This window comes from Hemicordylus capensis, chromosome 6 (genome assembly GCF_027244095.1).
Source record: "Hemicordylus capensis ecotype Gifberg chromosome 6, rHemCap1.1.pri, whole genome shotgun sequence".
In the NCBI taxonomy this organism is placed as follows: domain Eukaryota; kingdom Metazoa; phylum Chordata; class Lepidosauria; order Squamata; family Cordylidae; genus Hemicordylus; species Hemicordylus capensis.
The window spans coordinates 99,998,800-100,012,285 of NC_069662.1; the positions used below are offsets into that span (position 1 = coordinate 99,998,800).

The following is a 13,486-nucleotide window of genomic DNA, read 5'->3' on the forward strand; positions in this document are numbered from 1 at the left end:
TGCTGCTAACTCTAGCAGTAGAGCAGTGGAGTGAAGAAACTCTCGTGTATGTTTACTTGAACTGGATCCAATTCTGTGCTGCTTCTTTGGCTACCAACCAATCAGGCCAGGGGTTTGTGCTGCTAAATGTTGGACTTCGACTATGGAGTGAAGAAACGTCATGATTATGCATTACTGGAGAAGCTGAGGGCCACTGCTGGAGCACATGGAGAGTAGGAGATTGGGAGAGCTGAGGTGGCCAAGGTACAGTGCTGTGCTCCATCCTCATTTCTGCTTTCCCCCTGTTTTTTGGGTTTTTGTTTTTGTTTTTTTGGTTTCTTTTCCAGGGCTCTGGAACCTAACCCCACAATTTCCATTGACTCAAGGTTTCATTATTTGCTGTTTCATTATCTGCAGTTGTAGGCTGGAACAGAACCCCCTTGAATAACGAGGGCCACCTGTATTCACAAATGCTTTGCCCTAATTCTATGCAACTTGCTTGTAGGCATGGAAGCAGGTTGGACTTTTGGATTGTTTTGATTTTATGCAATCATCTACAGGCAAGTCACACAGATGTTCCATTCTGATAAAACCACTGAAATCCATGCATCCATTATCATTCCAGGATCTTGTGAATTGTGATCACAAGATCACAATGGTCAACATTTTCACAGCATAAAGGTCTAAATCGGATCGTCAGTAGGCAGCCTTTTGAACTTCCTCAGCTCATCTCCTAGTATGAGAGATGTACCTTTACTGGAAATGACTGTTTTTCCAATATGAAAGAGCACCTCCTGAAGAGGTGCATTTTGTATTGTTCTACAAAGTGCTCTTTCAATTCTCATTAGACTTGGAATTAACATTTTAAAAACTGGACCTGGCATTTCATTCTATTCACTATGTATGATTCCATTCTCCACCATCAGGGAAACTTAAGACATATTTTTTCATATGCCCCAGAGGAAAGATTTTCAAGCTCCACTCATCAAACAAATAGTCATTTACATATACATAAATTGCCCCTATTTCTCACACTTTTCTGAACACTTGGCATCACACTGTTCTATGCGGAGGCTGCCATGTTTTCTTGTGAGACTGTAGCCCGATTCAGACATTATGCTGTATGAGTGTACAGATGTCCATACACTCATACACATATTTGTGTGAATGACTGCACGTGTGTTCATTTTAAATCTGGATACAAGCCCTTCAAATACATGGTACAGATAGGAAGTGCACTTCTGTACCTGCGTTCAGCATAACATGTAAATTACTGTATCGATGTACAAATCTGTACCTGTGTACACTGTACATTCATTTTACGAGTGTTGAACATAATGTGTGAATGGGCCTTGTGTGTAAGCTTTAATGTGTGGCTCCTATGAAAATATGGTGGCTGGGACATTGGCAGCCTTCAAGAAGCACATGCATGCCACTGTGGCAGACCTGGGGTGGCAGATCAGAGAGGAGGCTAGAAGAAGGCTTCCTCACCATTTAATTGATAGTCAGAGACTTAAGCTACCCATTTCTGTGTTATGGGAACAATGTTTTGGAAAGTGTTATGGGGACACTGTTTTGGACCCCTGCTAACTTGGCAAAGAGGCACCTTTTAATGTGGTGATTCTCTGTATTTAGCAGGGGGAGAGCAACTGGCCCTGTCCACTCCCAGCACAGTACTTCCAGTGACTGTTGCTGGTATCTATCTTATGTTTCTTTTTAGATTGTGAGCCCTTTTGGGACAGGGTTCCATCTTATTTGTTTTTTATTTCTCTGTGTAAACCGCCCTGAGCCATTTTTGGAAGGGTGGTATAGAAATCGAATGAATGAATGAATGAATGAATGAATGAATGAATGAATGGAGTAGGCCTGTTTTTCATTCCTAGAGACTTACTTTATTGACCCTCCTGGCTATCTCATTAACTTGTTACACTATTTTGCAAAGTTAGGCAAAGATCACATCTGCAAACCAAGGATCAGAAGCATTGTTCACTTTTCACTTAAAAAAAAATTTTTTTTTTGGTGATCACATACCATAATGTTCCAACTTGGGAATGGGATGCAATGAGGTCATTCACATGACTGTGTGGGGAGGCTGGTTTAACACACGTTCCCCCCAGATGACTGATGCCTGTTTCTGGAAGCTCAGGCCACGCTCCCAAATGATCCACTCTGCATGCCTGCAATGCAGAGCTCTGGAGGCCAACACATCCTGACCTCCGGAAATCCCACAATGCAGTGTGTGACATATGCGATGCATTGGGGGATTCCCCCAAGAGATGGGTGCTCTAGGCGCCCATCTCTCTGTTCACTGGGGCTAAACATAGCCCAGCGAACACAGGACCCTGGAACCTGAGTTAGGGCTCACTTGAACCCTTAACCCTGGCTAAGAGCCAGGTTTCAAAGCATGGCTATGATGCACTGCTAGGCCTGATCCTACTGGTTCTCACACGCAGCCTAACCCAGGCTGGGCTTCCCTAGCCTGGGTTAGGCTGTGCATGAGAACAGCCTCAGTGTCTGACTGCTGCACTGCTGGAGGAGATATTACCAGTGGATACAGAAGTCCTAGTAACCTTTTTCAGAACTGCAGAACATGCTAATCATCTGGGTGCGAGAGAACGGAAGCGTCAGTCTCTGAGTATCTCTACAACCAAATCCCTTAATCTCCCCTGATGGACTAGCATTGGCCATAATTAACTCCAGTGTAATATCCATCAGTAGAAGAGAAAATTAATTATATCTGACAATGTTTGCATGACCATCAGGAAAAAACAACCCAGCCTGTGCTCCTTCCTCCTTATTATACTATGTGATAGATGATGACTCAGGGATATGATGAAACAGGGAAGGAAACATCCCACTCCAAAATCGTTGGGTGGGTGCAGAATTGCCCTTTTGCATGCTGCTTAAGGCTTTTCCAAACCAGTGGTGGCTTCTCATAGCAAAACATTATAGAGACCTACAGCATTAACCCAGATGTTCAAAGTGATATAATCAAGCTGGAAGGGACTATGATGGATCTGGAAGTGATGAGAACATGCATCTGCACATGAGAACAGCCTCATGGTGTCATGTGGCAGAGGATCATCAATCACCCGCAAAACAGCACCAGTCACAGAAAAGCTGATGATGTGAGTAGCCTTGGATGATTATGATCAAACTAGAAAAATAATACTGAATAAAATTACTACTATCAAATCTTCAGGTACTTGGACAACAAGCAGGTTTTCCAGATTTCCCCAGCTTCGATAATCACCTTGATCTTTGCATCATGTACATTTAAGATACTTAAGGAAGGCAACAGAGATAGTCAACTTACAGCATGAGGAGATGGGGACACTGATCGCCAAGATGATCCATGCTATATCCACTTTGCTGAGACAAATGGTTGTCCTGTGTTGGGGCTTGTCCTGCTCTGTGACATGGGAAATGTTTCCTGGCAGACCAGGCTTCCGGGTTCCAGCAGGCACCAGTCTGTTTAGGAAATTTCCTGTTGCTGTTGAGGTGGAACTTGGCAGCCATGTGGAGGGTTCTGTGGAGAGCGCACTGCTTGGGAAGCTGATATTATGCCCAGAGGGATACAGAGCTGTAAATGTCCCATTAGGACTTCCTGTTGTATACAGTGAAACATTGGCCTCAATGCTTGTTTGGCCAGTGTGACCTAAAGCTGCTGTTGCAGTCCCAGTCCTAGCAAAATAACCCTGTTTCGTACTCTGGCTCGAGGTTACCCATGAGTTATTTTTGCCCAGAATATCCCATATGCTGTAGTGTGGAGGTTTCAAAGGCACCGTCACCATTTCGGGAGCAGTAGATGGGCCAGTTGTTGGAGTCTTAAGATTTGTTTCCTGTGTAACCAATTCTGTTGAGCTCCCTTTCACTCCTGCTTTGTTAAGGCTTTCCAGGGTATCAGTGTGGAGAGGAGCAACCAAGTCTGTTGTCGTTACCAGCACAGTGCTATTATGATTGCTGTGAATTGTAGGTTGAGGCTGAAATGGATAATTTGAAGACCAGTTCCTCATGGTGGGAGAAGAATGCAGCTCTGTCTTTAGATAAGGCTCTGGAGATTCTGTGTGATTGCCTTTGACAATCTGGAAGGTTTTCCCTTTGGAAAGAGTCTCCCCAGAAGACAAAACACTCTGGTTGTATAAATGAAATGGTTCCTTGTTACTGACAGGATGGCTGCTGGTTGATTTCTTCGGGCCAAGAGAAGGAGCAAAAGTCACCACTGAGCTAATAGAATGAAAATTTGCAAGTGCAGCTGTGGGTAAAGGCTGGGCTGCATGATGGCCTTTGGGTTGAGGTGTCATCCTCATAGCTGAGATACTGATATTCTCTGTCCGAAGGCCCTGAGATGATGTCAAGTTGAGAGGTGGGACCTGAACAGCAAACACTATTTCTTCTGTCAGTGCCAAGATCAGTAGAACACCTTGAAAAAGACAGACAACAAAGACAGGCATTAAATAATAACAATAACAACAACAACAAATTAATTAATATAAATAAACAACTTTATTTGTTAGCCACCCCATAACAAATTGTTCTCTGGGAAGCTCACAACAGACGATTAAAACATACAATAAAACACATTAAATCATAACAGACAAAAAAGGTGAACCAAAAATACAAAATACAATACAAAGCAGCTTAAAAACTCATTCTAAAATTAGTTAAAAATCAGATCAAATCTGAAAAGCAGAATTTAAAAGGCCTGGGTGAACAAAGAGGTCTTCGCCTGGCATCTAAAAGAACAAAGTGATGAAGCCAGGTGAATGTCACTGGGGAAGCTATTCCATAAATGGGGTGCCACCATTGAAAAGGCCCTTTACCAGATAGCCACCTGCCTCACCTCTTTTGGCAGGGGTGCCCAGAGGAGGGCCTTTGAAGTAGATCTTAAGGTTTGGGTTGGGACATATGGGGCAAGGCGCTCTCTCAGGTAACCCGGTTAAAACCAGCACTTTGAATTGGGTCTGGAAATGGATTGGGAACCAGTGCAGCTGACGAAGCACTGGTGTAAAACAAAGGCAAGCAAAGAGTGGTAAGAATTTCTTAGTACCATAAAAACTTGAGGTCTGTAAAAGAGATGAAGCTGGCAGAGGTCAGTTCTCTGCATGGAGGCAGGGTCATTTGTGTCTATGTGTTCATGTACACAAACAGATTCTGGTGTAGAAGATGGCACTTACAGAATCTCAGCTTACTTCAATTAAAAACCTAATAGTCCAAAAGGTTGCGGAGACAACAGAGAGATACTTGTAAGGGCATGGGCAGTTCAGGGGATACTGGTTACTTATGTAGTCTGAATTTCTACACCACTGTGTAAGGATGAAGGTAATAGTTCATGTATGTTCTGCTTTTATATTCATTGGAAGCTGCCTTATCCTGTCAGATCATGGGTCCATCTAGCTCAGTATTATCTGCTCTGACTAACTCGTTCAAGGATTTTAGACAGGAGACTTTCCCAGCCCTACCTGAAAATGCCAGCAATTGAACCTGAGACCTTCTGCTTGCAAAGCAAAAGCTATACCACTGAACTACAGCCACATCCCCATCCTCATTTTCTGCTTTCCCTCTACGATGCCCAGGATAGCATACACGAAGCCAGCATGGTATAGTGGTTAGAGTGCTGGACTAGGACCGGGGAGCCCCGAGTTCAAATCCCCATTCAGCCATGATACTAGCAGGGTGACTTTGGGCCAGTCACTTCTCTCTCAGCCTAACCTACTTCACAGGTTTGTTGTGAGGAGAAACCTAAGTATGTAGTACACCGCTCTGGGCTCCTTGGAGGAAGAGTGGGATATAAAATGTAAATAAATAAATAAATAAAATTAAATTAATACATGAAGATAGCCCATTCTCTCCTCACAACCACCCTTGGAGGTTGACTGGGCTAAGGAAGTGTGATGACAAATATTTATATACCGCTTTCAACACTGATGCTGTGCTGGGGTTGGATAGGGCCAGTTGCTCTCCCCCTGCTAAATAAAGATAATCACCACCACGTTAAAAAGGTGCCTCTTTGCTCAGATAACAGGGAACCAGCCCAAGGTCACCCAGTGAACTTCATGTGAGAAGGAATCTGAACCCAGGTCCCCGTGGACCAAGATCAACACTCAGATCACTGAACTACATTTTCCACACTGGTTGTATAGAATACATACAAGATATCCTGAAAGATTAGTTTCTATTATTCTGATCAGGGATGGCCAACTGATGGCGACAGGCGGGATCTACTCCTATAGCAATTTTATCTGGCTCTTAGAAGCTCGAGCCCACAGTTTCACTCCTAAGGAAAAAATACAATATTTGTAAGTTGTAATAAATAAGAGATATTCCATACTTGAACACTATGCCTCTCTATTGGGTTTTGAGAGTCATGCCCTGGTAATGTATACTGTGTACTGTTCCTGAGCACATGTATTCTGCAGCTGTGAGGTGCTTACTGTTGGATGGCACCAGTGTTAATGTGGAACCTAACCCCTTGAGGAAGTCAGTTTTTGCGGCAAACTGCACCACTGACCCCCAGACCACTGTCTGTAGAATAAGGCATCCCATGAGAATGGAGAATTCAGTGTGGCTATCTCTCTTCCAGAATATAGCATACAGCAGGCAGAGAAGAGAAGCCAGCGGTAAATGTAGGAGAAGGAGTAAAGGTAAAGCGTGCTGTCGAGTCAGTCAATTCCTGGCGACCACAGAGCCCTGTGGTTGTCTTTGGTACAATACAGGAAGGGTCTACCATTGCCATCTCCCATGCAGTATGAGATGATGCCTTTCAGCATCTTCCTATATCGCTGCTGCCCAATATGGGTGTTTCCCATAGACTGGGAAACATACCAGAGGGGATTCGAACTGGCAACCTGTGGCTTGCTAGTCATGTCATTTCCCCACTGCGCCATTAGGAGAAGGAGTACCTTCGGATAAAACACATCCAGATGGCTCAAGTCAGTAGATGTGTCATGTGTGACAGGGGAAATGAACCAGACAATCAAGCTAGAGGGAAAAGCCCTTTCCAGTGTGGCAGTCAGTTTCCATCTGACCATGAAAAGAAAGCATATCTGCTGGATCTCCTCCAGTGGAAGGTTTATTAGCTCTGCAGCACATCCACATATATCAAAATTACATCTCCAATTGCTGCTATCATGAGGAAGATAAAAAAATACCTCCAAAATCTTAGACAAAAATGAACTTTTGATGACCTCAGCTGGCCACTATTTTGTAGCATCGGTCTGCCATGGAGGACACGGAATGCTTGTAGGCAGCTTCTGCAGAACTAGCTGGTCATACATTCCAAGGTCCTTTTAGGACATATTGCTCTTCAGATCACTGGTTTAATACAATGCAGCAGCTCCCCCACAGATATAAAGGCTAAGGGTGGCAGCTGTCCAACCTTATCTCCCAGAAGCACTAAACTTGTGCTTCAGAGAGGACATTCATATTTCTTCTGCATTATTCAATGAGAGGAGACGTTTGGCCTCACACATAAAATGATATAGGAAAATTAAAAATAAAAGTTGAGAACAGCACAAAAGCATTTGAATAATTTTATCAAGACATGATGTTTACCCTTATATTCCTGCTATGATGCTTTCCAACAATGGCAGCACCCAAAAAGATATTTGACAGGCAAGGAGAGATAAAAGTAGATTCTGAGGGGTGAGCTCCATTTCACTTATGAAACCTTCTCAAACAGAAATATCTCCAATCTGACGTGAATGTCCTGATCCTAAATGTATTTGCTTAGCAGTGCAGTTAACTATTTCAATAAGATCTACAACGAAGTACTTACCAAAGCAGTTCACATGACCAAAATCCCTGGGGCTAGGGAGGGCTGGCGGGGGAGGAGCCTTTCTGCCTCCCCACACATGACTGGTGCCAGTCCTGCAGCATCTGCACACCCACATGACCGGCGCACAACCGCTATGGGAGTGGTGAGAGTGAGGCTGGGTCCTCTTGCACCCCACAATGCACTACATGAGGAGTGTGGTGCATTGGGGGATTTCCCCCCTTCTGGGCTGTGCACCCTCCTCCCTCAATTTTAGCCCAGGTTTCAAACCTGGGCTACCTAGCTGAGGAGCACTGGGATCAGGACCAATCCTGGCACATCTCATGACTAGGTCTACCTGGGTAGGGCTGCACTAGCCATGAGAACAGCCTCAATGTTTAGGACCACAACGTTAACTGATTTCAACTTCCTGCCAATAGCTATGACAAACAACAAAACTGCCAACTACCAGTAGGGGTGAGCAAAGAATGTCAATGCAGTTTTCAGTTGGGGGCAGCATTCCCTCTAACAGGGACTCCCAGATGTTGTTCACTACAGCTCCCAGCAACCTCAGCTGCAATGGCCTTTGCGTGGGATTCTGGGAGTTGTAGTCAACAACATCTGGGATTCCTTGTTAGAGGGAACAGTGGTGGTAGTGGGGCACGCACCCAAGCTATGTTTCCAGAGCCCAGAGTTTCAGAAGTGCTTAATCTGCCAGAAACCCCATTTGAAGGCCCCCTGCTATCTCCTTGCTGTGGGACCGATTAGGCCTTGCTTCATCAAAGAAAGGTTCCCTGCCCATAGAATTGGAGTTAATAGAACCTAAGCTGGCACTGGTCAGAACCATGATTATTTCCATGCAAGGCTTTAATATTCTTCATATAAGCCTAAATATCCTGTGTCTTAGGACCAAACTAGACTTGATGGTGGCAGCCAGGGTTCACTCTAGTTTTTTTCATCTGTGTGCAGAATGAATTTTGTTCTGGGCAGCAGTGCATTCAGAGTGGGGCCTTCCTAATTCAACCTGAGCGGGATCTAAAATTAACTGAGCGGACATCAAAAAACGTGTGAGCACATGCACACGGGCACACCTTCGAGGGAACACTGGTGGCAGCATGTTTGCTCTTCATGCATCTGCCTTTTCCTGCTATAAAGCAGAGGGTGGTGTGTCTGATGCTAACATCAGAGGAGGTATGAGGGTGAAGGGAGTTGAACCCTCCCTGTCTTGCCACACTGTGGGCCATCACCCAAACTCCTTTCTTCTTCAGCTTGGCTCCAATACCAAGCTGGGCCAAGAGAGAGATGCCCAGGTGATGAACCAAGAGAGGAAAGGCAGGGGAGGGTTCAGCTCTCCTCCCCTGCCTGCCCCTTCGGATGTTAAAATTAGACTCTCCGTTCCCCCTGCTTTATATGTGAAATGGGCAAAGATGTGAACAACAGATGTGGCTGTTGCCACAATATATTTGGCCCTTAGGGCTAGTTTAGATGTGATCCTGGCTGTGTGAGGCACTAACAAAAAGTCTTGACCAGTGTTGAAGTTCCACCCATCCAGTACCGTGTTGATCAGGTTTTTTAACCCATACACCAGATGACATGTGTGGATTGTTTGCCCACTAGCATTCGGTGGGTGGCCTAGGAAGACACTACACTGAGATGAATCTTTATGGGCAGAATCCATGTGGCCTGGTGAGAAACTTGTAGACTTGACACTCGAGACAGAGCTCCTATAAGGTAAGAGCAATTTAAAGGGTACTGAAAGCAGCCAGCTTCACAACTAAATTAGCCCTTTGTGTTATACAACAGGTTCTGAATGGAGTCCACCACTTTTAATCAGGCCGGCTTGTCAAACAAAGCTGTTTCATTCAAACATCAAAGTGCCTGCCTTAAATCTCTGAAATAAACAGGGCACTTTCCAACCATTTGGCACTCAATGTACTCATTTCTAACTTACTGAAATAAAAGGGGCACTTTCCAACCATGTTGATGGGCTTTGGTCTAAGCCCTCATCATGCAAGATCCAGTGGAAAGTTTTGCAGCTTATATTAGCATTTTCCATGGTGAATAATCACACACAAAGAGTTCAGTCTGGCATTCCAAAGCCAAGAGCCCCCCCCCCACCTCACGCACCTCAATGTGACCCCCTGATTTCAGACATGGTGGAAGATTAAACACAAGCTCCTTGCTCAGCAGGGCTTGAAAAAATATTGCTGCTGTGGGAAGTCAGAAGTAGATTTTTGTGCTCAGACCAATTGTTGGAATTATTGTCTTCAATAAGTTGCCTTGGGCTAAGCAAGCAAAGTGAACTGTCTGGAGCCCCATTAGATTATCAAAGGAAGTGGTGCAGAGACACAGGTCAGAGGCAGAGTGTGTGCAAACCTCATGGCTCCTCTAACATTTCTGATTAAAAATGATCTCATGAAGCTGCCATATGCTGAATCGTACCATTGGCCCATCTAGCTTGTGTGTCTACAGCAACTGGCAGGGGCTCTCCAGGACTTCAGGAGGGGTTTCCCCCACCTAGGCTACCTGATATGCTAGGGACTGAACTCAGGACCCTCTGCAGGTAAATCATGGGCTCTGCCACCAAGCAAAGGCCCCACTCCCTAGTGAAGAGTATACTATTTGTAACATCTATTCAACATAAACGAGCCCCTTATATGTATAACTGAAAGTACTGAGTGCCATCTTATGCAACTTCTATTTAATTCAGAGGAGGACATGTTCATCCCATTCTGTTCATCCAATTTTGCATGGAAATAGAATTGGATGAACAGAACCTGGAGGACTTTAGCCTTTGTGAACAATCCCATTACTATTTTTTAGTCATCACGGGGCCAATTCATATACTGGTTTTGGTGGCAGTAAAGTCTACACAATGGGCGTTGCAATTTCATATTCATGTGGGGAGCCATTTGTCTGAAATTGACAATATACAAAAAGTTCAATTGCCTTGCCAGACGAAATCTTTCAAAAATAGCATATTTCCCCACTAATGTGGTCACTTTGGAGATTTTGAGGGGGTGGTGGTGCTATTTTTGACAAACACATAAAAATGAGGCGATGTAGTAAGTCATCCTGTGTGGATTTTACCTCCTCAAACATAAAAATATGAATTAGTCCTCATTTAATGACAAAGTACTGTATAAGAATAGTGATCTTTAACACATGGCCAGCATCTGTCTTGAGCAGTTCCCCTCCCCTTTTTCCTTTTGTGTGTTGTTTTATTTTATTTTCATACAATAGGAGTGCCTGAGGTAAACCATAAAGACCAGTTTCTGGACAACTGACATATGGTAAAAAATTCCACAGAGGGTTAACCAAATTATTTTCCATTGAATGCACCAATACTTTCTCCTCACAGGACCCAGTTACCAGGGTTAGGGAACATCACTGAAAATAACACATTTCATTTAAATGCTTTTTCTTTTTTCATTGTGTGAGACCGAGGGTGAGCACATTCAGTTAATATTCCTTGCACTTCATTTTAGGAATCCACCCTTTATGATTCAAAAGTTGCAACCCTGAGAGTAAGCCTCATTAAACTCAGCTGAACTTACTTCTGAGTAAACCTACCTAGGACTGCACTGTAGGTCTGATAAAGCCCATCTCATCAGATAGGGGGAGTGAGCAGTGACAACAAGAGAAACCAGTTCACTCTAAGGCAAGCACAAAACCTTTCTTCAGCAGAAGTTTTAGACATAAAGATATTTCTAAGATATGCAACTGAAAAACTAGGGGTCACCAACACAGCGTGACAGCATTAACAGCTTGACAAAGCAACCGTGCCCAGCTCCATAACAATTAAAACCCTGACAGGAGCCACCAGTAATCTTGCTTAGAAGATTCATTTCCACCCAAGGTTTCAGGCTAGTCAGTCCATAAATTAAGAAATTTCAATTCAATCTCAGATCATCATGCAGTAGGAACAATAGAGAGAATACACAGTACATTAACGCGAAGAGGCATACAGGCGGTTTCCCATTCATTCTAAGGGTGCACTGAAAAAAAGCTAGATGCTGTGGTAATAACAGATGCTTTAGGAATGCCTACTGATGGAAATACATTCAGACATCTGAATAGCTGACCCTTCTGAAAATGACCACGGAAGATTTAATTGCTTTGTAATTACTGAAAGGAGGAGAGCAAAGAGAGAGGGGGAAGAAGTGAGAAGACTCTGATCTGATTGCAACCAGGTAATTACTCACCTGAAAATATCATTTGGACTTGTCAGCAGACATTCTCACCTGCTCACATCATGTAGACTGGGAGGCTTCATATTTCAGCACTAAAAAGAAAGCCGCTCACGCCTGCTAATGCTAAGCACGGAGCTGCTGCACACAGAGGAGAGTTTGCTGCTAATGCCGGGATCTCTTTGGAGCAAAGACGACAGGCACAGAGTACGCAGGCGTGTCTTGTAGGAATGGGAGGCTTAGTGCCTGCTCTTTTGTGCAAGAGTTTTGCAAAGGCAAAGAAGGCTTGTTAGTTATTGAGCCTTTTTGTCCCTCCGCCCCAGCTGCTTTGTATCCCAGCTTGGGTTTTTCCTCCCAGCATACACTTGGTCTGATGCCAGAGTCGTATTCAGATGCTACAAAGGATCCCCGGCCTTTCTAGTTTGCCAGAAAGGAAGCATCAGCCTCACAGCAGCACATCTTTATGGGGTTGCCTCATTTCCTATTTTTAAAGCAGGATGCTCGCTCCTGCTCTGACATGGCATTTGGTGACACACAGCTGGGCTTTACAGATCGAAAGCTGCTTTCTGTATCTGCCCTCTACTCCCCTGAAGATCGAGGTTTGGTTTGGTTTAAAGGCGGAATGCAACAGTGTGCATTAACAGTGGAGCAAGTTTGGAGTGGGCCCTGGGACTAAAAGTGAAGATGGACCCCTGCCCCCACTCCCACTTACCCACCTTCAGAGAGGAGGGAGGTGGAAGTGAAGAGCAAGCTGTCATCTAGGCAGCAGGCCCCTCTCCCTCAGGGGCCCAAGGACACCCCCCCTCGTTCAATTATAACTACAACTACACCCCTGGTATGCATTCTCCCTACCTTCACTTGTATGCACTCTCTCTCTCTCTCTCTCTCATTCATTCCATTCCTTAAAGTACCTCGGCAGCCCAGGGCATTCTTCCCAGTGGAAAATACTACAACACAGTACTTTGAGACAGATGGAATCAAATCATGTTGCAGAAACTGTTGTTCTCACTGATTATTCATTTATGATTCATACTTCTTTTACTCCAATGTTTTAAAAGCTGTAAATCTCATTTATACAAGCAGTCACCCCCCCCCACCCCCACCCAGTGAAAAACAACCACCAGACCAAAGTCACAGCACATAGTGTCAGAGAGCACTGGGCTTGGGTGATACCTACTCTGATCACAGGTCATGCCCACCTGTGACAGCGTGCATAATGCCTTTGGCCTCTTCTCCGGCCATTGCTGGGGGTGTGCTGGCAGAGACATGCCGGTGGGGGCGGACACACCGCATCTGATCTGGCCCCTGCTAGATGGCCGGGAGGAACGAGTCTTGTGGGATTTTGGAATGAGATCTCATGAGATTTCAGAATGAGATTTTGCAAGACCTTAGAAAGGGCTCTTGGCTCTTGTGTGAGATTTGTGGGAGTTGCACTCATCTATATAAAGCAAGAATGGCGGCTGATGATGAGGGGCCAGTGTCTGATGTGGTCATCTGCTGGAAGCAGACCCTGTGAGTGGCTTGGGAGCTGGCTAGGGAGAAGGGGAGAAAGGTGCTCTCCCAA

The 13,486-nt window shown here is 44.7% G+C and overlaps 1 protein-coding gene across 5 annotated transcripts in view; it reads right to left on the minus strand.

The window, feature by feature from the left end:
* Positions 1 to 13,486, minus strand: part of TMEM108 (transmembrane protein 108) — a 295,248-nt gene that overhangs the window by 23,372 nt on the left and 258,390 nt on the right. For 3 of the 5 annotated variants that reach the window (XM_053265035.1, XM_053265033.1, XM_053265034.1), the window contains exon 4: positions 3,296 to 4,402. In XM_053265035.1, coding sequence (XP_053121010.1) covers positions 3,296 to 4,402 — 1,107 coding nt within the window. Of the gene's footprint in view, positions 1 to 3,295; positions 4,403 to 11,937; positions 12,343 to 13,486 lie in introns of those variants that run through there. The other 2 variants (XM_053265036.1, XM_053265037.1) reach the window with 2 other exon arrangements.